At 42.8% G+C, this 27460-nt stretch overlaps 1 protein-coding gene across 2 annotated transcripts in view; it reads left to right on the top strand.

The window, feature by feature from the left end:
* Nucleotides 1–27460, top strand: part of PELI2 (pellino E3 ubiquitin protein ligase family member 2) — a 180603-nt gene that overhangs the window by 92530 nt on the left and 60613 nt on the right. The window contains exon 1 of one of the 2 annotated variants that reach the window (XM_081830473.1): nt 1927–3642. The exons of the other annotated variant lie outside the window; for it this stretch is intronic. Within the exon in view, the coding sequence (XP_081686599.1) occupies nt 3388–3642 (255 nt within the window). The 5' untranslated portion in view covers nt 1927–3387. Of the gene's footprint in view, nt 1–1926; nt 3643–27460 lie in introns of those variants that run through there. 2 annotated transcript variants of the gene reach the window in all.

Below are 27460 nucleotides of genomic sequence, written 5' to 3'. Positions count from 1 at the left end.
TATTTGATCAGTGGGAGAGAAAGTTGGGAGGGTAGACTTGGTGGGGGCAGGGTCGGGGGAAACCTTGAGAATGTGATGAATGCCACACGGAGGGGCTCTCTCAGACCTCTCCTCCCAACTGTAGTGTATCAGGGAGCTGGGTGAGGTGCTGGGGTACATGGGCCAAGACAATGTGACCCTCCAGCTTCACAGCTCGGGGAGAAGTAGTCAAGGAGATGACAGTGCTGTATTACCTGCTTTGACTGAAAATGATGGCGTGGGATTAGTGCTTTTCTTGGATATCTTCCTTTTCCTGATTTTCTTTTTCTTTTCTTTTCTTTTTTTGAGACGCTGGGAATTTTAGTAGTTGTTTTACTTAAACCTCTGTTTTGAAATTTTCAAGTTACACGTCTCACAGTTGATGAGTGATCTGAGCAAAGGAGGTATCAGTAATTAATATGTGCTGTTCGCTTTGCTTCATGATGCCCGCACATCTCCTTCATGAATGGCATAATTGTGATTATCTATGTAATAATCTCGCTTGGTGATCTAAATGATGCTAAAATAGATCTTCATCAGTTTTGTTTATTTTGAGACTCAGCAATTGTAATTGTTCTTAACCTCAGAAGAATATTTAGTCAATAGTAAATCTATAGTGATAGACTTTGATATGTCTTGCAAGCTAAACCCTTTTCATGGAGCATAAAAGGTTTTCAGGAGAGGGCATCTGAGGATAGAAACCTCCCATACTGTTGCTGTAGCAAAACAGCACACAGAAAAACCAACTGAAGGGAACTGTAGCTGATTGCATTGTTAGGGAATACACTTTGGGTATTCTTTTCACACAGATTTTGGGTTTCCTCAAATAGGCGGGTGGAAGGAAACAATACTTGTTTTCTAGATTTAAGACTTATTTATAACTTTTGAAGAACATAAGTTCATGAACCAAGACTAAAAGAATTAGAAACAAAATAAGTCAGTGGTTGAAAATTCCCGTTTGGTGTTCAACTGTAATAATAATTTTAACTAAAGTCTCCATTTTGGTAGCAGAACGCACGAGTTAAGGAGCATTGAATTTTCAAAATTAACTGAGTCTTAAGAAAGAATCAGAGTCTTGAAATGTAGCCAGTTTTGCAAATAAAATTTTTAATTGAACTCACGGTTGCTTAATTACACCTGTCAGGTCTTGTCACTATCACCAGTGGTGTGGAATTTGGGTAGCTCATGTTCGTGAGCATCTGTCAGTAGCTTAAAACATACATAATGTGGCTGCAAAGTCAAGGCACTGCAGTGGCTTATAGAAATCTTACAGCTTTCTTGTGTAGTCCCATTTAATGTGGTGACGATGCTTTAGAATCTATATCACGCTAACGCTAATGTTGCAATTATATTTTTTATATGAGAAATACATGTCAACACTACTTGGGAACTTGCTTCATCTGCCTTATATTTTTTGCAAAACTGTCCCCTCTAAGCTTCCAGGATAGCATTTAATGTTGCTTCTTTGTTTGATCAGCATTATGGAAAAATCAAAACAAAACTGCATGCGGTTGCTTTAACGTGCATCTGAAATAATTCACCTGTTATTTGGCTTGTGGAGGTTCTTGATGGGGGGGACACGGGGTGGAGAGTGTCCGCGGGCTTGGAATGGCACTCGGTCGCACTTGCTTGGCTGTAGTGTGCTTTGCTAAGGCTCCTTTCTATTTGGTCTTCTGCCTTCTGAGCCAGTCATGGAGTTACGCTACGCTCAGTCTCCTTCTCCAGATTCATTTCCAAGTTTGTTTTTTTTAAAAATTTTATTATGTTATGTTAGTCACCATACAATACATCATTGGTTTTTGATGTGATCCATGATCCATTGTTTTCGTGTAACACCCAGTGCTCCATGCAGAATGTGCCCTCCTTAATACCCATCACCAGGCTAACCCATCCCCCTCCCCCCTCCCCTCTAGAACCCTCAGTTTGTTTCTCAGGGTCCACAATCTCTCATGGTTCGTCTCCCCCTCTGATTTCCCCCCCTTCATTTTTCCCTTTCTTCTCCTAATGTCCTCCATGCTATTCCTTATGTTCCACAAATAAGTGAAACCATATGATAATTGACAATTTCCAAGTTTATAATAAGAGTATATTGAACTACTTGTTCAGCCAAGTGTGAGCTGGTATTGTTGGATATTCAGGCAGGGCTGTTATTCTGTAAAGTACAAATTCCTACCCAGGGAGACCCACCTAGGCAGTTTCGTGCCACCAACGTAGTAGCTCTTAGGGCAGGTAGTTCACATAACTGGTCTTCCTTTTTTTTTCAAACGTATAATTCTCTTAGTGGCAGTGTCTTGAGTTTTCATACATTTGATGGTAGTTTTTCGGTGAACACTGGTAGGCAGTTATAAACCAGTTGCGATTGCATTCATTTTAATCTCATTCAGAGGGAAGAAGGGAGCAAAACTCTGCAGGCAGGGGCCGTGCTCAGAGCTCCCTCACTATCGGGATTCGTGTCATCAGGGCTTAGTTTTCTGGCTCCTCTGAAAAAGCTAATTCGGTTTCTTGAGGCATTTACTCACCCGGCAGACAGCTGGCTCTTTGCCAAGAACGGTTGACAATTACTGCTTCTCCGGAGGCTGGTTGGCATGCATTGTTACCAGGTCCCTAAGAATAATTTTGCTTACCTATATAATTTAAGAATTTAATCATTTCCAAACATGTCCTAAGTTATTTAGTCCTTTGTCAGCATCTCAGTTCAGTTCTAGAAGGTTGTTTTTTTGTTTTTTTTGTTTTTTTAAGCATTCGCTGTGGGCACGAGTGTGTGAAATATAAGGAAAGTGTTTCCAAATAGGTTGTTTTTTCTAATAATAGAATTCCTTACATTCTTGTGCTGCTTTATAGCTTCACACACATCTCATTTGATGGTCATAACAGTCCCGTGAGGCAGAAGCGGAGCGGCGTGTCTCCCCTTTTCACAGATAAAGAAACTGAGGCCTTGGGAAGGCAGGGGTTTGCTCGGGTCCGCACAGCTCGTCAGCGTTGCGGGCGGGCCTGGCCCGTGAGCCTGACCCACGAGGTCAGTGTGGGTGGCTGTCGGAGGAGCTTTGAAGGGAGGGCAGCCCGCGTGGCCAGAGGCCCCTGGCTGCCCCTTTGTGAACGACACCGAGGGAGGCCTCATTCTCTCCCCTACGTCACTGCCTCAGGGAGCCTTTCAAATGGGCCATTTTTGACACTTGTATGAAACAAAACATTTGATACCCTCTTCTCCACACTGAAAACTAGACCCGTACTTTATCGCAGGAAACAAACAAAAAAACCCCAAAACGCATGTAATAGAAAAAGGTCCCTTATTTTTATCGTTGTCTAACCTTTGAGACGTTAACTTTTTGTCAGACATCGGTTCCCTTCTGTTGTCGTTACTTTGATCCGATGTGGCATTACTTCCCCGTGGCTGGCTTGCCTCCCCCGTGGCCTGCCCTTTCCCAGGGCTTATCACCATCGCGCATGTCTGTTGGGAAACACGGTCTGTGGGCTCGGCCTCCTGCTCAGCTAGCGGGTACAGACGACCGCTTGCTAAGGGTCATTTGCCAGGCAAGCGCTGTGCCGAGCACATTTCGCATGGTATCTCCTGGAATTCCTCCCAGATCCCCAACCCATGCTGCGCTAGCCAGGCCTTTGTCACAGGTGAGAAGTGACAAAGCCGGGGGGCGGGGGGAGCCCTGTGTGTTGCACTCTGCGGCCGGTGGCCTTCTGCGTCCACACACTGGTTCTGTCCCTTACCTTTGGCAATTTCGGGAGCTGTGCCCCTCATTTCCTGGAACATCGCCTTTCAGAGAATGGAGGCAGTTTTTTGGAGTGTGTGTGTGTGTGTGTTTAATAGCTGAGTAGCTTTTGCACTTAAAAGATTTGAAGCTTGTTTCTCTGTTCTGATATTCAATCAAGCAAAATTAGTCTAGTGTTTAAGGGAAGAAGTTCACTTTCTCACTTCTCTGATGGTAGAACAGAGCAGTCACTCCAGGTGGATCTTGGGATAATACAAATGATTGGTGTGGAAACCAACATTGCTACTTCTTTAATTGTTGCCATTTTGGACATATTCAAGGACTGTGTAGAAACCTTCTGTTGCATAGAAGTTAATGTTTTGCGCCAAATTTTAAGGCTAATTTATTGCTGCCTACTCTTCCAACTCCCAGATGTTCTCCTTTATTATTCCCGAGAGATGGAAATGTTATTCTGCTTTGTCTTTGTGGGTAATACATTTAGAAAATAAGATCCCAGACACTGGGAGAGGGGGTGTGTGTGTGTTGGGGGGACAAGAACGTGGTGGGGAGGAGGAGGAGAGGGGGGAGAGGATTTGATTTGCCAAGAAGATTATGGACTAAAGCTACAGAGCGTTATTGCATGTCTGTAGGGAGCACTGTGGTTCACAGACCAGAAGTTTTGGTCAACATGAAATGTGATAAGAGTTCTCCAAGACTGTGATCACGGAGGGCGTGGGCCTGCAACGCCATGTGCAGAGGGAAGCCACGGGCGACATCCTGGCTCTGCTCGCGCCCAGCCTTCATGCAGGGCCCTGTCCTTAGGCTTTCTTCGCCATGGTCGATTTCTTCTTCTCTTCCTTCACCTTTTCCTACAAAGTGAGGGTGTCCTCACACCCAAGCCATGTTGAGTATCCTTGTCTGTTAATTCTCAGGTTTCTTTTCTCACTGATGTTGACTTGCATAGAGTTAATGGTTTTCAACTCTTAGCGTTCTAGTTGCTGTTACTGTTCAGTCCCTACCGCTCTGCTGTCCTTCGGTCTCCCAGGAACTGCAAGATGGTTGGATTTGCGGCTCAGCACCCAGCGAGGGCAGCCGGATCTCTCCTGCTGCAGCGCCCCCTCCATCAGTCTCGCACAGGCCGAGGCGGTCAGGGTCAGGAGGGAAGGCGACGCGGGCTTTCTGAGCGGCCACTCACAACATGAGGCTCCTCTGCCCTGCTCCCAGGGCTCATTTGTTGTTTGTAGACCATTCTTAACTGACTGATTATTCCATTTCCATGTCTATAGCCAACTTAAGAGCAGAAAATTAGATGGGGAAAATTGCACTGAGGTTGGTAAACTAAAAAAGTGACATGACATACATTCATTTTATTCAGCGAGGCTCATTTATTTCCCCATGTTTATAACTTGCCCTGTTCCACGAAGGATTTGAGACTGCTGACATCCTTACAGAAAAGAGTCCCTTGTTACACCTCTAATGGATGGAGGCTCCTTAAAGAAAGCTCCGGATTGAAAAAACTCGCCACAGAACAGAAAACTTAAGTGTTCTGCGCACATTTTTTTATTGCTCTCGTAATGCTTGCCATGGGAATCCTATCGCGTGCTGACCAGGTAAACAGTAAGCAGACAACAGACACTGAGAACTTTCCTATGTCACCAAACATGTTTCTTATCTGCAAGCTGCAGACATCTAGCTGTAGCTTGTTCCTTGCTTCTGCTCTCTTCAGAAGGCACTGAACAAGAGGCACGCCGCAGCTGAGTCCCAGCTGCTGACACCCTGGGACAGAGCACGCTCACCAGGGCCGGGACACCTGCGGTGGGCCACCCCACGGGAATAATGGTTTAACGCTGAGGCTTTATAAGCAGTTGAATCCCATTTGTGCAAAGGCGCACGGGCAGGGGAGTGGTGTGCCGTTTGACACAAAGATAACAATCTGGCTGGAAGCTAGTATTTGCGGGAAAAATAACTAAAAACAAAATGATAGTTTTGAAGCAACATAGTTATAAGACACAGCGTGTGTCTACGGTTTTCTCCTGAAAGAAAGTCAGAATTTTCACCCTGCAAAAAACAGCCAGAAACCAAGCCGTACCCACCCCGCGTTTTGGCATGTATATAATAGTTGGTATGAAAGGAGAGTACTGTAGGATTCCAACACTACTTGCTGATTTTGCCAAAACCATGAGATGAAACAGTCAATACATTTGCTTTTCTGGTTTGAATTTTTTTTTTTTTTAAGAATATGGCAATGCAAAGGAAAAGGAGGGAGGGAGAGATCTGCCCCGTGATAGGAGAGGACAGGGTGGTGTAGCAGAGCTTGAAAATCCAGGGCTCCACATAAATAGTTGGTAGAGAGCCACCACCAGGGTGAGGAGGAGCTGAAGACAACAGTGAAACGTCACCCAGCGGTGCCAACCTTGGCGATTCGAGCCCAGACTCCGCTAAAGGTTTCTGGAGAATATATACAACTGCATCGTTCAAGTTACACAGCTGATACACTTATTCAGAGTTTGCAGAATCGCAGAATTCTGAGCTGATAAGGCAGCCATGCTGGAGATGAGGTCTACGTAAGCCAGTTGATGAATCAGGCCGACAGTCGGGCCCAGGGCGGGTCTGTGACCTGGACAGTGGAAGCCCACCTCAGACCAGGCCCACGCTCCAGGCTGGCCACGCCCTCCAGGACGCCCAGGCTGTCTTCCCAGGCCACCCCTGAGACTCCTAATACCTGCTCCTACAAAGAGCAAACGCCATGTGGGACACTGATTTTCAGCAACTGAGAAGGAGAGGAAAGGCCCACCTAGGGAGAATCAGGCTCAGAGACCTTAAAATGAGCAGCTCAGGTGACCTGCATAAAGCAGGACCGTGCAGAGTAAGGTGAGGCCACCAGACGGTCACGTGGGGAATATGGAAACAGACACACGTGTTTCCAGTGCCCTGATCCCCACCTACCCACAGTGCTCGGGGATGGTCATTTCATTTTACAAAGCAAATTACGGAAGACTTCTGTTTGCCAGATCCTAAATTGGGAAGGAATGTCTGTTCCATCTGAAACGTCTCTAACTGCCCAGATGTCAAGGCCTTTAAGGACTAGAGGGATGAGTCTGAAATGCAAACCCATGGCTGCCCGAGGCCCTAGTTTTGAGTTCCCCTCCTTTTCCTTTTGTTCAGAACAGCAGAGGAAACCACTGGAGGAAGACTTCAGCTATCTGAAATGATCCGTGGATGGGGGATTCCACATAGATGAGTTTTATAAAGAGTTGATGGTGTAACCATTCACATTTTATTTTAACCGCCTTTTGGGTGGTTATGTCTTCCCTTGAGGCCAGGCATGCTTGCTTCCTTTTTTTTCCCCCTACATAAAAGAAGGGTAACCATGCTCAGCTGATAAATTGTGAAGAGCTTAACATATCCTGATAACATGCGGTGCCTCCAGAGGAACTCAAAGTCCCTCTTCCATGACTCCCACAAAGTGAATACAGAGCAGGAATTCATTGACTGTAATAACGGTTATTTTGTACCAAGGTCTATTTCTTCTGTGCATGATGATCCCAGGCTGCTCTCCTTTTTTAGTTCTGGACTGCTTTTGAATTTTTCTACTTCCTTTACCTAAACTTTTTAAAAAAATGTTTATTGAGCTCCTGCTGTATTACGCTAGAAGCATTTATGTATGTCGCCTCGTTTTATCCTCTTAGCAAGATGTCCTTTTCATTGGTTTGCATATGTATGGCTTAATTAAAGACATTTTGCAGGTGTGATTTTTTTTTTCAGTTTTCAACAATCGTTTTGCCAGATATGGATCAGAAGCAGGTACACTTCATTCTCTTAATCTAAGGTAGATTTCCCTCCCATCACTATTAAAAGTATTTGAGTTGCTGGGTAAAACCAGCATTGAATGACATAATTTTAAAAGGTAAGAATAAAAACATCTGATACTTAGTTGGAGCTCGCCATGTGACTATGTGCCAGGCACTCTTCGAAACCCTTTATTCATTTACTTCAGTTAAAACTGTGCTATTGGACATAAAGAGAAACTCTTTGTCCAGGGGAAAAGATATACTAATGTAATATTGTGCTTTAAAAAGAAATATTTTTATCGATGACTCAAAAAGCATTAGTTTTGATGGAAGAACGCTTTTTAGTTGACGATGATGGCATAGGGGGCAGGAAGCAGAGCTGGCCCCAGTCCATACAAGAGAAAGTGGTGCCCTTGCTGAGCAGATGCTGTCCCTGCGGTTCAAGCTTAGTGAGGATGGTGCTTCTGTGCAAAACAGAGAAAGACCTCCCTTTCTTGGGTGGACACAGCCCATCACCAGGGCGTGGGGCTCAGGGAACGGTGCAGGCTGGATTTCAGCCCCTGGTGCTCCCTGGTGCATTGCACAACCTGGCCTAACTCTGCCCGTGTGTCTTTGGGGAGGAGCCTGGGAGGGAGCTGGGATGTTGATGGAGAAAAGGCAGAGAACAAATGTAGGAGAGAACAGGTCCAGGGGAAAATGGATTGTGAAACTGGTCAACAATCAAAAGAATTATTTCAGAATGGGGGTGGAGGAGAATGGCTGTAGCCCACCTCTGCTTGAGGCATGTAAGGTAGTTTGGTCCTCCCAGTGATGCTTGTGGCTCGTGTGGCCCCATTTGTCTTTAGAGCCTATGGCTAAAACCCAAAGGATGGCTCTGCAAAACCTGGGAAAGTCATGCTGCTCTTACAGCCACCTTGCCATCGGGGAACCTTTCCTTCCTTAACCTTTTAAATCCTTTCTCTGGTCTGAATTTCTCTAACTGCGGAGCTTAAATATAGAACTTGTTGGGGGGAGGGGAGCGGCTTATTCTTAGGCTCCCAAGGCTTTCAGGAGCAAAGGAATTAGACTGGAGGAATAATGAGAAATGCATTGGAACCTTGATGGTCTCTCCCTTGATTCATAATATGTGGGCATCTCCAGAACTAACTGATACCCTGTCGCTGAGTTTTCTTCAGCCCCAAGGTGGTGAGAGCTGGCCCTTGTTCTTTCAAGAATGGCCTGGTCTCTACTCCCACATTAGGTTGTTCTCCTGTGGATTGCAGATGTGCAGAGAAAGCCAAAATTGTGGGTTGGATGCAGTCCTAATAATAGGAAAGCAAAATATGGAAGCAGTTGTGGATTGGATGTGGGGAAAGGACTATCTTATTGTAAAGGAGCTTATTGATATTTATAAATTGGATGCACTTTTTTTTAAGAGCAACAGAGCTCATATGGGGGGGACAGGGCTGGGGGAGGCAGAGAGAGAATCTTAAGCAGCCTCCATGCCCAGCATGGAGCCCGACGTGGGTCTCGATCTCACAACCCTGAGATCATGATCTGAGCCGAAATCGAGTCAGACACTTAACTGACTGAGCCACCCAGGTGCCCCTTGGATACAAATCTTATTTTCCTTTTCATACTAGAAGATATTTGATCACTTATGGATTTCGTTGAGGGCCAGATGCAGATTTTAATACCACATGTAGTAATTTCCCAAAGTTGCAGAAGGATGAAAGAAATCACAGTAGGGTTTTTATTCTTTTTTTTCATGTTTGAAAGTCATTCTAATTGCACAAGAATTGAGTGCTCTTTGCTAAAATTCCAGAAAGAGATTAATTTGCCAGTTTGTATCCTGTAATACCTGTTTTCCTCCACCCACCTCCCATGGCAAATGTAAATGTATGAGGATGGTGAGATCAATGTACATTAGAGTATATTTCTGAGAAAACTTCTTCATAGTCTGCAAAATAATGGGGCAATATAAATTGATCTTAAGTGGGAATGTAGATGAACATGGCTTTTAAAAGGAGAAAAGGGGGTTGAGGAATGTGTATATACCTTCTAAAAGTTGTGGTTCAGAACTCACAACAGGTTTGGAAGTATCCAGAAGAAGACATCGGTGGCATAGACGTTCACTTAAATGGACTGGTTTCATGTAAAGAGCTCCCATGTTCAGTTAGTGGAATACAATAAAGTGATGTAATATTGCTTTCAAGTGTAAGGCCTGGTGATTTAGACTCAGGGTCAAGCAGATTCTCTGCTTTGGCATTCATTTACTTAATCTGTAAGGCCATTTGGTCCTCCCAGTGACCCCAAATCTCATCCTACCAGGTGGTGACTATGACTTGATGTGCTCTGTGGTTTTTAAGTTGGAATCTCCTAACTCAGAAAGCCCACTGCTATCTTGCCCTCCACTGGCTTTTAAAAAACTCATTAATAGTTCATTCTGAAGCAGGTGGTAAAGTTGTTGCTCTTGAGAAAGGGTCATCTGTTCCAAGTTCAATAGGGATAGAATATCATGTGTTTTGTATCTTTCTCACCTTGTAGAAACGAGCTCACAGACAAGTTCCATCCACTACAGTGTGTCAGAATTTTGTTCCAATTAACCCACAGAAGCAACTCAGAATCTAGATAATATACTTTATGTGTAAAATATATTTATGCATAATAGCTTAATTTCTATATGTATAAATGGAATGGGAAGATTTTGCTACATTTGTGCAGGGCTTGTTGTATTATTGTACTGTAGGAAAGTAATCTTTGGGAGACTGGTGAAATGTCAATACATAAAGTACAGTTGAGTCAAAGTGGTAACAGCCTTGCCTGCGCCCCCGCGCATGCATGCTCCTCTCTGTTCACTGCGGCTGCCTTCCCTGGGCTCCCTGTGCTCTGTACATAATCCTGGTCTAGCGGCAGCCACATTGCTCTACAGTCGCTGATCTGCTAGTTGGTGTCTCACTGGGTGCTCTAACCTGAAGGTCTTGGTATGTGCAGATATCTGTAGCTTTGGTGTACGTATGCCCAGAGCTTACCATGAGACCGGGTGCTTAGTATGTGGAGAATGAAGAAATGTCCACGTGCATATGTGATCAGTGTAACTGGTAAAAGGGACCAATGAGAATGGAGATCTGATCCTGGGAAACAGAATAAGACCCATCCAAGAATCCTGAGCAGCTGTGTGAACTTGGGGACTCCAGAGATCCATTGCTGCATTGGGTATTTGAAGCAGGGCAGAAGGGCTAGTTACTCCAGAAATCCGGGCATCGGGGAGCTCAAACCGAGCCCTGGGTGTGGAAGGAGGTAAACTCCAAGAAGCAGCAGTGCCCTCAAGTCTACCAGGGCTGGAGGAGGAACCAGCGGTTAGAGCAAGACGCTGCATGAGGCTCACGATGCACTGAGCCTCCCCTCGAACTCCCCGAATGATGTGAAATGAGGTCTGTAATTGACCTAAACTGGACATGCTTCCAGTGAGGTTCTGGGCTACTTGTGCGAACGATGGAAGCCTGGGCAGTCCTCCAGCAGGTGCAGCAGCAAAGCTACTGTGAGGGAGGGAGAAGGAGAAGCTGCTGAGGTCACAGTCCCAAACTCTTACCTTCTCGGGAGAGCTTTTGCCTGCCTTGGATCTTTACCACTCTGTTTTTCTTGTCCTAGAGGAGGCAGAAGCTACCAAAGAGCATTGAGGAGAACCTATCCTGAGAAACCCTCTGACTTGGGGCAGCCCCCACATCACTTCCCCACACCTGCCTTTCAGTGGTCCAGCACTCCCCTGGGGGAGAGGGGGCTCCTCCTGACTCCCCTCGTCCCCATTCCAGTGTTGAGGATCTCTATGTCACGTGGAAGCTGAGGCACAGAGAGGTTATGGACCTTGCCCAGGATTGTTCGGCTAATACACTGTGAATCCTGGATTGGAACTCAGTCTGATTTCCAGATCTATGCTTATAACAGTAGTCTACACTCCTTTGCCAGTGTAGGAACTGACTGCCCTAATCAGGGTTGCCAGGGGAAGACTCAGCCTTAAAATCTGCCTCTAGCCGAGAAGGTCAGGTGCGCTGAGTTAACGCTCTCTCATTTCCTCTGCTTATCTGGTGTAGGTAGGACCCACCTGTCTCATCCTTGCTCTGACTCTCTCTGGGTCAGTCTTCCTGCTCCCAGGTTCCGGTGAGACATGCACAGTCCTATGCTAATACTCCATTCCTTCTGTTTTTCACCCTTGCCCACGTCACTGTGTATCAGTCTGGGGGCAGCCCACTGTGGCCACCTTACACCTGCTGGATGGATCCCTGCTGTCCACCAGACTCCCTTGATTCCAAGATCATTTGAAGAAAAAAGGTGTTCTGTTCTTTTCTGATGGCAGTTCATAACACAAAAGCGAGGGGAGATGGCATTGTGCTTTTTTTCTAACCTACTTGGATGAATTTCGGACCATATTTTCTAAGTAAATATACAGGTAATTATATATCCCTAAAATTCTAATCATTACATGTTTGCATTAAAATTACTTCATGAATTCTCAGTTTAACTACCCCCTTCCAGACTTAGATGCACTGAGACTCGTTTTGAGATGACGTTCTATGACTATTAACTTCCTAAATGTTTCTTTTAATTCATTTTACTGGGGGGGAAAGAAACTTCTCTGGGGTTCAGTATTACAGTGGAATGAATGATGTTTCATTTTGCCTGTTTTAGGCATAAGTTGTAAAATCCTAGAGTATATTGATGAGTTAAGATATAAAGTTCACTAAATACTAAAGTACTAGCATCTTAAAAGATCATGTTTGGTGAAAATCAAATTTTACAGAACAGATACATTAAGAGGGATTATTCACACAATAAAATGACTTTTTGCTTTATGAAATAACTTGCCACAGTATTCTTTTAAGTAGAAGTCCCCGGGCTCTCAGATGTGATTCCTGTATAAAAACTTAAATGTGGAAATTTTCAGGATTGCGACTGTTCTAAAAATGAAAATGTACCACCTGTCATTAACTATATTTTTATTTGCAAACTTTACCTGCAAAGATTTCAGAGATGCACCAATCTGGCGTTTGTCTCATACCATTCCTCTTTTATATTAAGATTATTGTCATGTTTTTCTTCTGTTTCCTTAGTAGTTCAGCCCAGAAGCCATTAGCTAGGATGGGGCAAGGCAGCCATCTGTGTGGGAAAGGGGGTCTGGGCCATGCTGGTCCAACTGTGGTGAGGAGGGTGTCCTCCTAGGAGGGTTAACCCATGGGGGAGTTGGCATGGCCCAGTGTGGGGTGAGGAGGGCAGCCTGGTGTGGGTGTCAGAGCCTGAGAGGGGTCAGATGGGTGGCGTGGGGGGGATGGGGTGTGACAGTATTCCCCAGCCAGAGTGTTCAAGCCCAGGTAGAGTAAAGAGAGTGCCCTAGTGGGATTGGGGGCTCAGCGGCAGCAGTGAGAGATTAGATCCCTATAAGGGAATTGATCAAATATACAAGTACACTGAGAATAATGGGAGCCAGATTTGACTTCCAAGAAGGAATTACAAATACGGAAAGGGAGAAAATTAGAGTGAACACTGTGGTGGTAGATCGGAATTGGAGATACCAGTACAAATTCATGAATTCAATGAATACAGACCTACAGAAACAAGGATGGATGCATCTGTGGAGTCAGGTGTTGTCTCCCTGTGTTCACTGACCTCCTGGCAGCAGCAACACCCCAGGGCCGATGAACCCACCCAGCATGCAGATCTTGGCTGCTAAATACCATTCTCCACTGAGAGCAACCGGGGCTCCTTGGAGAAATCCCTGATTCTGATTCTGGGGCCTGGGGAGGGAAAGTGCAAGATGAGGCTGAGCATCGTGTTGTGCAAAAAAAGTAAGGAAATGCTCAGAAATGAGACACACGTCAGAAGGACTCAGAAGTCCGACTGGCAAGTCTGGACATTGCAAGCATCGAATCAAATAGTGAAGCTCCCAAAAGAAACACAAATCCAAACTGCGGAGTGAGCCTGTATCATTACTGGTGACGTAACTAAAGCAGGGAGTTTCCGTCATCGTCGCTTCTGAGGGTCCAAAATAATTTCTTACTCCTAATACATACAGTATAGCTTTTTACTAATTTGTTCTGAATTGAAGGTCCTGTCTTCACTGAACACCCCCCCCATCCTGGAAAACAGTTATAAGAAATTCTAGAGATGACAGGGGTTGTATGTAAAACATAACATTTTTATTGGAAATTGGCCTTTAAGTTTGACGGAGACACTGCTTTCATGCTTGTTAGTCATGGTGATTTTCCTTGCTGTGGTCTCTGCCCTCCCTTTCCGGCAGCATGTAACCACTTATTAATGCCACTCTGGGAATCTAAGAGTAGATCCATACATTTTTGAAGGAAAAAGACTAATAAGCAACTGAAAAATTAGACTTCCTATGTGGTAAACCTAAAAAAAAAATCCTAATTTTTTTCTAAGCATGCCTAATATCCTTTATTTTTATTTTGTTCACAATGAATCCTGCTTTTGTAACTAAGTGACTAAAATACTCAGTAATTTCAAGTATTATGGGAAAATACAGAATTATACATTTTTTAAAAACTGGACTTAAAGCATTTGATCTACTAAATTTATACGAGTTTAGATTTAAAAAGTAAAACCGGGGCAGACCTGGGAGTGTACTTCCTGCCAACTAGCAAAATGGGGAATTAAGGTAAAGCAGGCGTTGGAGAACAGAGGTGGTTTGGGATGTGTAGAGCATGTGAATTGGATGGGGGTCCACCTCGGGATGGACCGGTTATGGAGTGCTTGCAGGGGCCTCTCCTTACTCAGGTTTGATATCGGGGATGGGGAAGAGGGATTGTCCCAATAGGTGGCCATGTAACCTTTTTCTTCCCACTTTGCTCCCTTTTCTGAGGGTGTCAAAGAAAATTGAGACAAGACTTTGAAAAGTAAACCTGAAAAAAAAAAAAAAAGACAATCTCTACCTCAGAGTTTGGTAGTTAACTTTCCTTTCCTATAACTTCCTTAAAAAAACTAAAACCAAAAAGAGACAAAAAAAACCTCATGCTGTCGTGAATGAAATGTTAACATGCTCCAGGAATAGTTAGTAATACCAAGACCTTAAGAAAAAAATATTATTATGATAATTATAGCATCAGAGTATATCCCCCAAATATTTGGGGACTTTGACAGAAAATTCTGAAAATTCTTAGAGTAAGACTGAGAACCCTTAATGTGCTCTCTAAATTTACATGATTCTCTCTCTAAAATGGCACTATGGTGACTCTGACAAGGCTTACTGCTTTAGGATTTTTATATAATCCTCTCCTGTGTTCGAAGGAGCCTTTTCCCAAAAAGGAACCTGCCCTTTGCTCAAAGGCGACATGAATATTTGCTTTTGTTTCCCAGCAGTTAATTTCCTGCATTCACTGAGTAAATACTAGTGGGTCCTTGCAGGTGTTTATCCGGACCCTTCTCCTTCCTTGAATGGAACACTCTGCATATCATCAGGATATCATTTGATGATGATCTTGGTCTTTGTGATGGCTACAAAACGGGGAGATTCCAGGGATGGTTATTGTGTTGTGGTTAGTATTCTTCGGATGCCAAAAAGAAGCTCGGTACTGGAGCTAGGTCAGGTGGGGTTGGCAGGGGACAGGAGTTGCTACGAAGACATCATGGAGGTCTCCATTCTTGTGCCTTCAGCCCGGATGTGACCCACCTAGGTTTCTGCAACCCCAAGTCCCCTTGCCAGCTTTCATCCCCTCTCTACTAAGAGGTTGGCATGTCTGTGTGTCCCTTCACTGACATTTTAAAGCCAGGCCCAGAGCCACTAGCCAGCCTGTGTACTAACTGCCCTAGACTCAAGTTGCCAGCCCTGCTGTGGTCACCTGTGTGCGGGGCCTGGCGCCGTGGAGTCCTGCGGTCCAAGCTTGGCCACTCAGGCAGTGGTGGCGTAAACAGTACGTGTTCATGGAAGGTTGTGTTCATGGCACATCTAAGTCTTACAGGCTTATGAAAGGATGGAAGATGACTGTTTTTATTTCTTACTGGCATTTTTCATATATAAGCACCTCCCCTGCAGAAGAGAACTTGTCTGCCCAGTTCCCTTGTTGGCTTATCCCATGCCTGCCTGTAAACCATGGGGAAAACCGTGAAGGGAGAGGCAGTCTCTGCCTACATTCAGGCACAAAGGCATATCCCCCTTCTGGATGGTGGGGTTAGGTCTCCAGTGTGCGTTTCTTTGATTTGGTTTCATTAGCTTTGCAATTACAAAGAATCAATTTTAGGAAGTAGTGTGGAATTTGGTTCTGCTTCTGTTTTGGTGCTGGTGGGATTCCATGCCCTCATGTCTCCTTTTCTGCATCTTTCTAGATAGTTAGTGGGATACTGGAAGAGGTTGCATTAGGAGCCGTAGCTGGATCGCCTTTTAAACTTGAACATTTTGACAGGTGTGAAGTTCTAGTTGAACATTTGTTCCCATGTGTAATGAATCAAACAGTCTACTAAACCTACTTTTTTTTTATACCTCTGACTCATTACCATCAACTTTGAGACTAATAGCAGTAGTAGTGTTTGGATCACGACAAAACTTTATAGAGAAGGAATCGTCTGAGGCAATCCCGGGTCCTGTATTTCTAGCATCATCAGATTCCTTCTTATATGAGGTCTTTGGAACCAGTGGAACAAGAACGATGCCGTGCTTTGAGCTTTTGCCTGACACATGTTCTGTAAATGCACATTAGCACCAAAGTGTGAAGCTAAGAAAAGAACACTGGACTCCACTGAGAGTCAAAGAAAAAAGAATACAGATGCTTGGTTATTTTAAACCTTGGTTAACCACTCCATTCTGTAGTGAAACTTCCCAGTGTTTAATTTTGATTTAGTCCCACATTCAATTTAGCTGAAGACTCTTTGACTTGGAACCCATACTCCTAGGACTGTTTCCCATCTTTTCCTCAATTGCTCTTTGCAGTGAAAGAGACACATGGATTTAGAGTAGAGCATTACTCTTTCTAAGGGGCAATACCTGCTGCAGAGTCGATGTATCACTTTAACAAATTTTGTGTTCGTTGAGATTTTTTAAGTCAACTCTTGTGAGGTTGATAGAATTAAATTTTTTGAGTTAATAAATATGACCACTTTTACCTATGCAACTGTGTTTCAAAATAAGCATACTTGGGGGTTGACTTAAAACACATTTACAAAGGCATGTGTATACAATACAAATACAAATACCAGGAAGGGACTTATTCTCAGGGTTTAATTATGATTAATGTGTTAATCTTTATAGCAGCTGTGATAGTGAGATACTTCTGAAGAATGAATGAGATTTCAGCTTATCCGGAATCCTAGCCGGCTTTGGATATTGTGTGTGTGATGCATGTTTATACCTGTCTTCTGTCTCCATTCTGGTTTTGATAAATGCAGTAGCTAAAGCTTTTACAGGTCTTGGGCTCTCTGTTGTTTTTGCTGGCTCTTACTCATGGTGCCTTGCTTTTGTACATATTTTTGTTTTGTTTTTAGTCTGAGTTCATATTTCTTAGATTTTATGCAGAATTCTCTGCAACTGAAGTTGAAGGTGAGTTCCCCCAGAGAGGAATTGCTCTCGCTTCTCCCAGACAACTGGAACCACTTTCTATCCCTGGGAGCCCTGGAAATTCAACTCTCAACTTAAGTTATTTCTGGCCACAAACGTGCATAAGGTCTGGCTTGTGGTTCTGAAATCTTGGGGATGCGGGGATCTTCCCCCTTCAGTTAGCACCAAAATTTGAACACGTGATGGTCTTTGTAGTCCTGAGATGTCTAGTTCTAGTTCTCCCAAACCCGGAGGGCGTGGTCCTTTGGGGGTATGTCCTATTTAGACGTTCCTCTTTCAGTGGGCCCTGAGTTGGTTGGTTGTTTGTTTCCTGCCTGTAACCACCAAGAGACTGTGTGAACAAAAGCTAAAGTCCACCCAGAGCAACAAATGCCCTCAAGACAGAAGTCACTTTGACTCCTCTGCTTACCTCTTGTGATTTCTGCCTTCACTTAATTTTTGGCTTCTAATATTCCTTAATAACAAGCTAGCTCATATCTAGCTATTTATTTTTAATGTTTTAGCCAATATTTTTAGTTTTCAGTGAGGATAGGTCAGAGTACCTACTTGGACAGACCCCCAGAAATGGAAGTCCTCAGTTCTTAAGACTGCTTTAGACCTTTCTCTGTTTAGCCGACTTTCCACCACAAGGTCCGGCATCCCTTTTACAGAATTAAAAGGGATGAAGAGAGACATCCAGACCCCACCTCACTGCTGGTTCACAATCCCATTCTAGTCAGACAACTTTGATTTCTAGATCTTTTTTTCTTACATGGAACTAAATTCTAGCTCCCTTTAATTCTCCTGGTTGTCTGATATTCTTGATAAATCTCCCCTTTCCGTGTGGCATGACTTGAAATCTCCATCATCAAACACCAGGATTGCTGACGATTCCCTCTATGTGGTGTCTAGTTTGTCAGCTCCTCAGGTACTGCATATTTAGAGCTGCATCAGATATTCCGGAGATGGCCCGACCCTGTCCAAGTGTGTGGACTGCCTGCATGCTTCTGTGCTCCCTGGCTTCCCCTAGCAGCTCTGTCACATGCTTCATTACAGTTCATGGAGCTAATAATAGGTTCTTCCCTCCCACTCCCTCCTGCTCCCACCCCCAACCCTGCTCTTCATGTCAACTGTTTGAAGCCTGGTCTTACTCATCCTGAAATTACGGATAATGGTGCATTTTCACAAGGTAAATGATGCGCTCTTATCTGATTCCTTTTGGAACCAACATATTAAGCCTCAATATGATTCTATTTATCTTTGCTTAAGAATAATTCCCTTCAATGCAAAATCATCTATAATCTCAAACTCCTAAATCATTAGTTTGAAAACCTAGCACTTTCACTTGATATGTTGCCAATCAGTTCTGTCTGCAGAAATTGATAGTTACTCAGTTATGCTTAATAATGAAATCTGTTGAATTAATAACCTACCTCTTGCAGTTATAGAGACTCTTGAAAGCTATTTTACTGAGGAGTTTCATTTACTATCCTTAATTTAAGGAAAGAGATTAAAGTTTTTAAAATTCCATTTTATCCAACATGTGATGTCAATTGCCATTTTATATTGACTGCATTAATGAGATTTCCTGCTGATTTCAGTCTTGTAGTACGTAATATATCAAAAGATCTATTAGTTATAATTTAGGCTATTGTTGTAAATATTTCTGGAAGTCTATCTTGGCAGTGGTAGTGCAGTTAGAGGTGTTCAATGCTCTTAACCGTACAATCATTTTGCTCCTTTTCTCAAAATAAAACCTTCATCCTTCTTTCTCCTGTTGTGATTTCCTCACTTTGGGCTGTGGGGCTCACTAGTTTTGTGTAGACTTACTGTGATTACAGTTATGACAGAGTTGTTCTAAATTTCAGAGAAATTCTAATGAGTTACTACAATGATTCCTGAATTTAATTGTTCAGGGAAATAAAGCATGTGTCTGAAAGCCAGCAGTTTCAGTGCCTGTGAACATATTTGACAAAGATGTTAACCAGGAGGATGTGTGGGTTAAAGTTATTCACATGAAAGGATTTAATCAGTGAACTAGGAAAAAAAAAAATCCTTGCCTGGCCATAAAAGAGATTAGAAGAGTAACAAGTTAGGGAGGTAGCTGAAAACTTCCTTGAAGTCATTAAAACAACTCAAGCAGTAAATGAAACATGCTTTATTGTTCGTGGTTAAAAATATTTTTCGTTGCTTTTTGATTGGAAGCATGAATTAACTGTGAAATATACCACATATTTTTTGGAGAGGACTTTTTATGCTAACATTTATTAGTGACATGGAGATATTATTTTGAAGTATAAATCCATCTTAATAAAGGGGCTAAAATCATGGAAAACATCAGTTATTAAACCACAGATGATACTCAATGCCGGCCTCGGTCTGTATAGTTTCAAACCAGGGGCGCCAGGGTGGCTCAGTCGGTTAAGCGTCTGCCTTCGGCTCAGGTCATGATCCCAGGGTCCTGGGATGGAGTCCCACATGGGGCTCCCTGCTCAGCGGGGAGCCTGCTTCTCCCTCTCCTGCTCCCCCTGCTTGTGCTCTCTCTCTCCCTGACAAATAAATAAAATCTTAAAAAAAAAAAAACCTGCAAAACAGTTGTGTTTTTAAGTTTTAGATAATCCAGAAAGATGAGGATACTTAGGTTATTTCTTGAATTTGAGAATAGGGAAACAATCCTCAAAGGAGAATATCTTAGAGTATCTGCTTTTAAAAATTCTTGATGGATTCTATAGGAGAAAGCTTGACTTTAATTCAGTTTAAATCTTTTGAGTTTGGTAGTCCTATCTGACAGAAGAGAACTGACTTTATTAGAGAGTGAACAGGAGTGCTGTAATGCTCTTTGGTTAAGCATGCTCTAGACTTTTACTTTTAAACCTGCTTTTATTAGTACTAATAAAACATATTTGTAGAGTACTTTCCTGTTTCTTGATGTCCTCAAGAGTTCTGAGAAGCAGAGTAAACATTGTTTATTGTTTATATGTGTGTCCGTACACACACATATGGAGGACAGTACTGGATCTCCACTTAATAAATGAAACCAGACTCAGCCAAGTGAAGGGACTTGAACCTGTTCACACAGTTAGTAGAGGACCCACACTAGAGTCCAGGTCCTGTAACACCAAGTTGAGTGTTCCATGGAGCGCCCCCCCTCCACCCCAACTCTGTGTAGCCATGGAGAGAAACTACCCCTTCTCAGCACCTGTGATTTACGAAGTCCTCTAGAAAAGCAGTGAGCTGGTCCCATTTTTTTTTTTAAGATTTTATTTATTTATTTGACACACAGAGCGCACAAGCAGGGGGAGCGGCAGACAGAGGGAGAGGGAGAAGCAGGCTCCCCACTGAGCAGAGAGCCCGACGTGGGACTCAATCCCAGGACCCTGGGATCATGACCTGAGCCGAAGGCAAACGCTTAACTGACTGAGCCACTGAGGCAGCCCTAGCTGGTCCCATTTCTTAATAGAAATGACAGAGGATGATCCATGTAGAATAGACAGTGAAAGAAATACTTCATCAGTAGCAGAGAGAGTGGGATTAGGACAGGAGGACCTGGAGTCAAACTCCGTTCCCACTGCCGGCAAACTGACAATAGCAGCAAGTCTCTGTACACCTCTAAACTTCCAGTTCTTTATCTGTTAAGATCTTTGGGTTAGATCATGAAGGCCTTATAAGATTTTTTAAGCATTTGGAAAGTTATTTCAAGGGCAGGGAAATGCCACAGAAGTATTTTAAGCAGGGAGGTGAACTGATCAGATTGCTGTTTCAGGAAAGTCACTCTGGGTGCAGTGTGGAGCGCAAGACTCAAGATTGGGGACCTATTAGAGCAGTCCAGTGGGGGCGGGATGGTGGGGCCTGGCAGTGAGGAGGGAGAGAGGTGGGCACATTCCAGAGATGTATAAGAAGCAGTCTTGACTATCTCAGTAAATGTGACCGGATGTGGGGCATCAGGGGGAGGGAAGAGACCAGGAAGATGCTGAAGAGTGTGGACAAGCTTTTAGTGATGTTGGCAAGAACAGTTTCGTTAGAGTTATGCCACTTTCTAGACAAGGGATGAGTGACAGAGGCAATGAATTGGAGACTGTACAAGAAGACGACCCTTCAAGATGTTTGGCCTTCATGGTGTTGGGACAATATAATGTAATAAGTGGAGGGAGATGAGGACCAAGAGGGGGTTTTAAAATGAGTGAGTGCTATAAGCATGTTTGAATGCTAGCCTAAGGAGGCAGTAAAAAATATAGGGAGAAGATGTGGAAGAGAGGATTAGTGGATAAAGAGATTTTGATATAGAGGAAGAGGAGGTTTCTAGCACTCAAGTAGAATGGCTGGCCTTGGGTGGACTCGCATCTCTGAGGCCATGTGGTTGTGCGGAGGAGCCCAAGTCCTAGAGTCTGGCTACTGGGAATTGAATCTTGCCTCTACCTCATGAGACCCAGTTTCCTTCTCTGCAAAATGGACCATTTAAAGCAATAAGACAGTTGCTATTATTCCTGTTACCGTTATTAGTTATTACTATAATTAATAATTTATTATTAATTTCTTACTCTTCCCCATATTCTACCGTGACCTACAGTTTTAAATCAATACATATTTCTTAAAAATAATAAGAAAGCAGAAACCATCAGGGCTTTTTTCAAAGTCACTAGTATTGACTTTCATGGTTGGGAGCTGCCCTCTTAGAACTTCCTATGGCTGACCTGTCTCAGCATGAATAATAGCATCATTTGTACCAGGCAGTTGTTCTGTAAAATTCTTAAGATTCTAACATATTCCACTCATTAGATGGCTATAGGGTTACTTTTTAAAATAGCTATAAATTTTTTAATTTTAAAATTAATATAAAACGTATGTATTTTATACCAGCAGGAAACATACAGCTGGCAGAGGGGGAGGCACAAAAATAAGATTGTAAGAAATGCTCCATCCCTTGGCACATGCGCTCTTTCTGGGCATGTGATTTGGGCTAATGGTATATGTAAATCCAGGTGTGTCAGTATTAGGTGAGGGAAGAGTATTAAGTCTTTTCTCAGAGAGTTTGAAGGCTGTAGGAGGAGGGGTGGACATATTTTGTTTGTAGAGAGTCTGGGGACCTCTTGGGAGAGAAGGGACTAAGTCCATCTGTTGCTCTCTGACAAGATGATGGGGTGTGCTTGAGTCATGACCAAGGCCCATAATCCTCATGAGGAGGAATAAATCTGGCATGAGGGCACATCCGTGTTCTCTTTTGGGAGTGTTAGCTGAGAGCAGGAAAGTGGCAGTTATTGAAAACACAGGGAACAAGTGAACACCCATGTGCCAAATAGTGAGATCTTCAACTGCCTTCCCTCACTGGGCTCCTGGGACCCTAGAAGCTGGATCAATAATGTCTGCTGGGAGATTTGAGAATTATTCTCTGAGGAAACCAACTAGACCTAGAGGAAAAGACTTTAAAAATACCAAAGTTTTAAAATTCTGACCCTTCAGTGAAACATAGGGACGCTTAATTACTCAGAGTTAGTCCTGTAAGAAAGAAAGAATGAGAAGCTAAATATTTGTTAGCCAAAGGTTAAAACCACTTCAATGATAGGAAGATAAAAGCGGAAGAAATCTCCCAGAAGGTAGAACAGTGGAAGCGGGGGAGAATATTTGGGTATCCATTCAAGAATCCAAAACCCAACTAATATGAGTTCCAGAAAATGTAGTAGGGAGAAAGTTACAAAGAAGTAATTCAGAAAAATACAAATGCCTCCAGATCCATAAAGCCCAACAAGTCCAGGCTTATCCTATCCTTTCATTTGACCCAGATTCACTGGGCACCTGCTCTTAGGCACAGACAGTTACATGCACTAGAGGCACAGGAGAGGAGGGGGCAGGCAGATAAACATCTGTGCCATCATGGAGTTTACATTCTACTGGGATTACATTAAAACTGAAAAATGACTCACATATGGTTCTTCATTGGGAAATTTCAGAACACCAGGATTAAAGGGAAGATAGTAAAACTTTCCAGGAGGAGAAAATCAGATTATACTTAAAAGATCAGGACTCAGTGGCATGGAACTTCTCCATAATAGTGATATGCTACTTAGGAGGGCAGGAGTTCCAGCCTATAGTTCTATACCCAGCCAAACCATCAAGTGAGAGTAGAATGAAGACATTTCTAGATATACAAGGATTAAAAACTTTACCTGCTGGGCTTGTGCTCCACAAGAACGAAGGAATAAGATGAAGAAAGAGGAAGATGTGTTCCAGGAAACAAGAGCTCTCACACAAGAAGAAAGCAAGGGGATTCCCAGGAGGGTGAGAGGACACACAGTTGTATAGTGGTCCTGGAGGTCCACCTGCCCAGGTAGGCAGGGGCCTCTAAAGGAATGGCTGTGTATGAGGCATGTGGAGGTCAGGAGGAACCACTGGTAGATTACCTGGTGGGGTTCTGCAGAGAGGAGTTTTACCATCATGTTAGAAGGCTTGGGGATGAATTTAGTGATAGGAAAATAGAAAATAAAGACAGGCATAGACAAAGTTGTAATTAATTCCGGGAGAGACAGAGTTATTAAGAAAGGAAATGTCATGGTGTACTACAGACTCAGCTGTGAACATTATATACATAATCATAACCATGGAAACAGTGAATATCCATTTAATAAAAATTTTAATTATTTAATTTTATTTTAATTCCTAAAATTACTTATTACAAGATAGGGAAGGGAGTCTGCATGAGAAAGCTAAAGGCTTACCTTGTAAAATAAGAAGTCAAAACTAACAACTGAAAAATGAAGAAAGAATAATTTAGAAGGTCATGTAATGCTAAACTAACCTGCCAAGGATTTCTGTGTAATTTCCAGCCCAGTGTGACTTAAGGCACAGGATGGGAAGTGGCCTCTCAACCCCTTGGCTGTTGACTTTTATAATGAGATTCCATCTCTGAGGGAGGTGGGATGGCTTTATTGCAGCGAGATCCTTTTTAGAACAAGCTTGTTCTAACATACTCCTTCTAAGACATATGCTTGTGTTATAAGAACTGCATCATTGCATTCATTTTACCTATTTGAGAGGGAGCACGGTGAGGGAAGAATACAAGCTCTTGAGCTGGACTGCTTGGTCCCAAATTTTGGCTCTTCGTGACCTTGGGCAACTGAGGTCACACCTCAGTTTCCCCATTTATAAAATGGGGGTAGTCATACTACCTCCTCCTTAAGGTGGCTGTGAAGAGTAAATCAGTTAATATATGTAATAGCTTTCAGCTAGCACATTGAACAAAATCATACCGTTGTATGTTATTTTATTAACCTTTTCATTTTTCACAATTACTATGTTGTTTTCAGTTCACAAAAATGGATCAGTAATTCAGAAGTGGTTTGCTGAAGTATAAAAGGAGTGACAAAAATAGGAATAAAATACTACAGCTCAAAATAACATCATAAACACAGTGAACAGAAACCCAGTGTAATTATAGAATGTGAATCTTAATGTCCAGGGACCAGTGAACCTGCCAGGTTAGTAATTTCACTCAAGTAACAGAAAAAGAAAAATTTTAAATAGGAAGTACCACAATGGCTCTCTGAAAATTGGATTTTACTTGGCATATGATTTATTTGTCCATAGTCTCCGGTGCTTTTTCTGTTACGAAACTTTGTCAGATAATGGCGTGAAACCCTTAACACTTTTGAGTCCTTTTCAGGCAAAGTACAGTGGCCTTTCTAGTAAGCCAGTTGAGTCTTCCCAGATCAAGTAGAAAATCGTGTTTTCCAGGGTGAAATTGACAAATTTTGGCGCTGAGGGCCCAGAATAGAACAAAACCTCAGAGGCATCATTCAAAATTGGATTCGTCATAGCAAAGGCAGATTTGCTGAGAAGTTTGCAACGTCACAGCTGATGAGAACATCCCTCAGAGGGAAAGAGGAACAAGCTTTTGGCAAAATCCCTTTATCAAAAGCTACTGTTGCTTGTCACATAATGTCAGTGGTGTGCAGTGGTGGGGGGGAGCAGTCATGGGTGTGTGAAAGAACATTTTCCTTTATAGTTTGTTGAAATCACTGATGTTCAGGGTATGGGTCAGCCTTTAGTACCTGTCTGAAAACACAGATCAGGGAGAAATAGTCAATGACTTTCCACTGAAAACCTTTGCTTCAGAAGGGGAGGTGGTTTGGTGGTTTTTTGATTTTTTTTTTTTTTTTGGTTGCTTGTTCTGTGAGTTCTGATGTCAATCAAAAGGTTCCTTGACATGCCTAATGACAGAGCACCAGCTGAGCAAGCAGCCAGGAAGATGTCATTCTGCAAATGCTTATCCACACGCCACTTTTCCCACCGAGAAGGTGATGAAAGTTCCATCATTGAATGTATATTTTCTACTGGGCAGTATGAGGAAATAGTCAGCAAATAAATATCCCAGCTTTTCCGTGTTGAATTTTGCTGGCTGTTGAGATCTTTCCGAAATAAGATATGAAATATTTCTTCATGGCCGTGTGTGACTAAAAACCATTTCTGTACTATCACTTGGCTTAGGTAGCAGCTAGCATAAGTATTTTTCTCTCTTCTCATTTAATCTGTCTCTTTCTGGTCCGTGACAGAAATAAGATACTGAGAATTTTTGAAAACTAGATGATGCTGCTGACGACTTGCCCACTAAGAATTTGGCTCTTTACTTGAATATGCTGATTTTCATCAAGAAAGCAGTGATATGTTGGGCATGTGTAAAAATCTGCGGCAAGTTGAAACCTTCTATCTCCCGGCTTTTAGGGATGACTTAGGTTCTGGTAGATGGCCAGCGAGAAGTTTGACAAGAAGTTTCTCCATAATGTCTGGATTCATCCTTCATGCAAATGCCTGTGGAACAGGACATTGCCACAGTCCCATCTGTCTGGAGAGCACAATGAGCTACAATTTCCTAAGTTATTTAAACTAAAATATATTAATCATAGATTTGTACCGGGCTATTGCTCAAGCTAAATAAGTCATTGAACCCAGATGTAAGAATGTGCTGATATAAAGTACTTACTAATTTTAAAATGTTTTACTGATATTCAAAAATATGAATATATGAATTTTTTATTACAGTTAATTATCTGCATGTGTACCATATGCCCACTGAGTGAACTCATAGCTGGAAAAATTTGAGCCTACTGCCTTGGAGGTTGGAGAGCTATTCTGGCCTGGTATTCAGTCTATATTATTCAAACTGTATGGGCACATTTTCTTCCTTTGGAAACTATTTCTTCATCTAAAAGAATGAGAATATTTAGGTAGTTTCACCGGTAAAAGTATCAATACTGAACTGATAGACTTTTTGAACTGGCTAGATCCTTTGAATGTCACAGAGTTGATAAATCTTAAAGGAATAGACTTGAGTATCTAGTCCATTCTTCAGTGGACACAAATCTCCCCCACCGCAGTCCTGGGGCATTGTCTTTGAACTTCCCTAGTGGAGCAAGCAGAGGACATGAAGCTTGCTCTAACTAGGTAAGGGTAGCAGGTCCAGGACTGGGCAACTCCATTCCATTTTCAACCACTGTAACTCTCATAGGGTTTATAGATGTACCTGAATCGGATTCCTCTTTTCTCTGTTATATATTGGTTTTGGTTCTGTCCATCAAAGCCAAACAGAAGAAAATCTTTTCTTTGAAATCAGTAGCCCTTCAGTTATTTAGAGTCCACTCATCTTTTACTGAGATATCACTTGGAAGGCAAGTTGCTGCAATTTGAACTCTTCTTCATGTCGGTTTCCCCTCTCCTTCTCAGTTCCAGCCCCTCTGTCTCTCTGCATTCGAGTGCTCCTCAGGACAGTTGTGATCTACCTGTGGATTAGAATGATTTCTTGTTTGTTCCATACCAAGCAGTGTTTACTGAGGCAGGCTAACTGTGTGTTGGGAAGGCTTGGCACAGTCCCGTGTATTAAACCCATATGACTTTTTCAAGAGGGCTTGATTACCGACAGTACACTGATAAGGACACTGGGACTCCGATGTTAAGTAAATTGCTCAAGGTAACTTACCCAGGAAGTAGCAGAGTGGTAGCTCCTACTCACTTTTATTATTCCATTGCACTGTTGACTCCTTTTGCACACCCTTTCTCACACTGCCTGAGCTGCATTTCCTTTTTTGAATAAAAATGTATTACATGCTTTCTGAAAACTTATGAACTGTAGAGAATATGTGAAGAAAACTCATTCCCATCCCAGTAACTCTGCTGGTAGTGTGAAATATTACTGCCTTTTCACATTCTTGTCCTACCACATACCTTCTGAACCCACAGAAAATGGAGATATGTACCTGTTTCCGTGTAAAGATTGAACTAGTTGATACAAAGGATGGGTACAATAGTGTCTGGTACATAGAGCTCAAATGTTAGTTGCTCTTACACCCTTAAACACACAAACACATGCACATTCATATGTATATGAAAAGAAGGACATATATGGTCAGCTTATATTTAACAAGGAAGCCAAGAATACTTCATGGGGAAAG

The sequence above is a fragment of the Leptonychotes weddellii genome, chromosome 9 (assembly GCF_054177405.1).
Source record: "Leptonychotes weddellii isolate Sample4059 chromosome 9, ASM5417740v2, whole genome shotgun sequence".
Lineage (NCBI taxonomy): Eukaryota > Metazoa > Chordata > Mammalia > Carnivora > Phocidae > Leptonychotes > Leptonychotes weddellii.
Note: the sequence above shows the minus strand (reverse complement) of the source record. Positions and strands in the feature narration are given on the sequence as shown.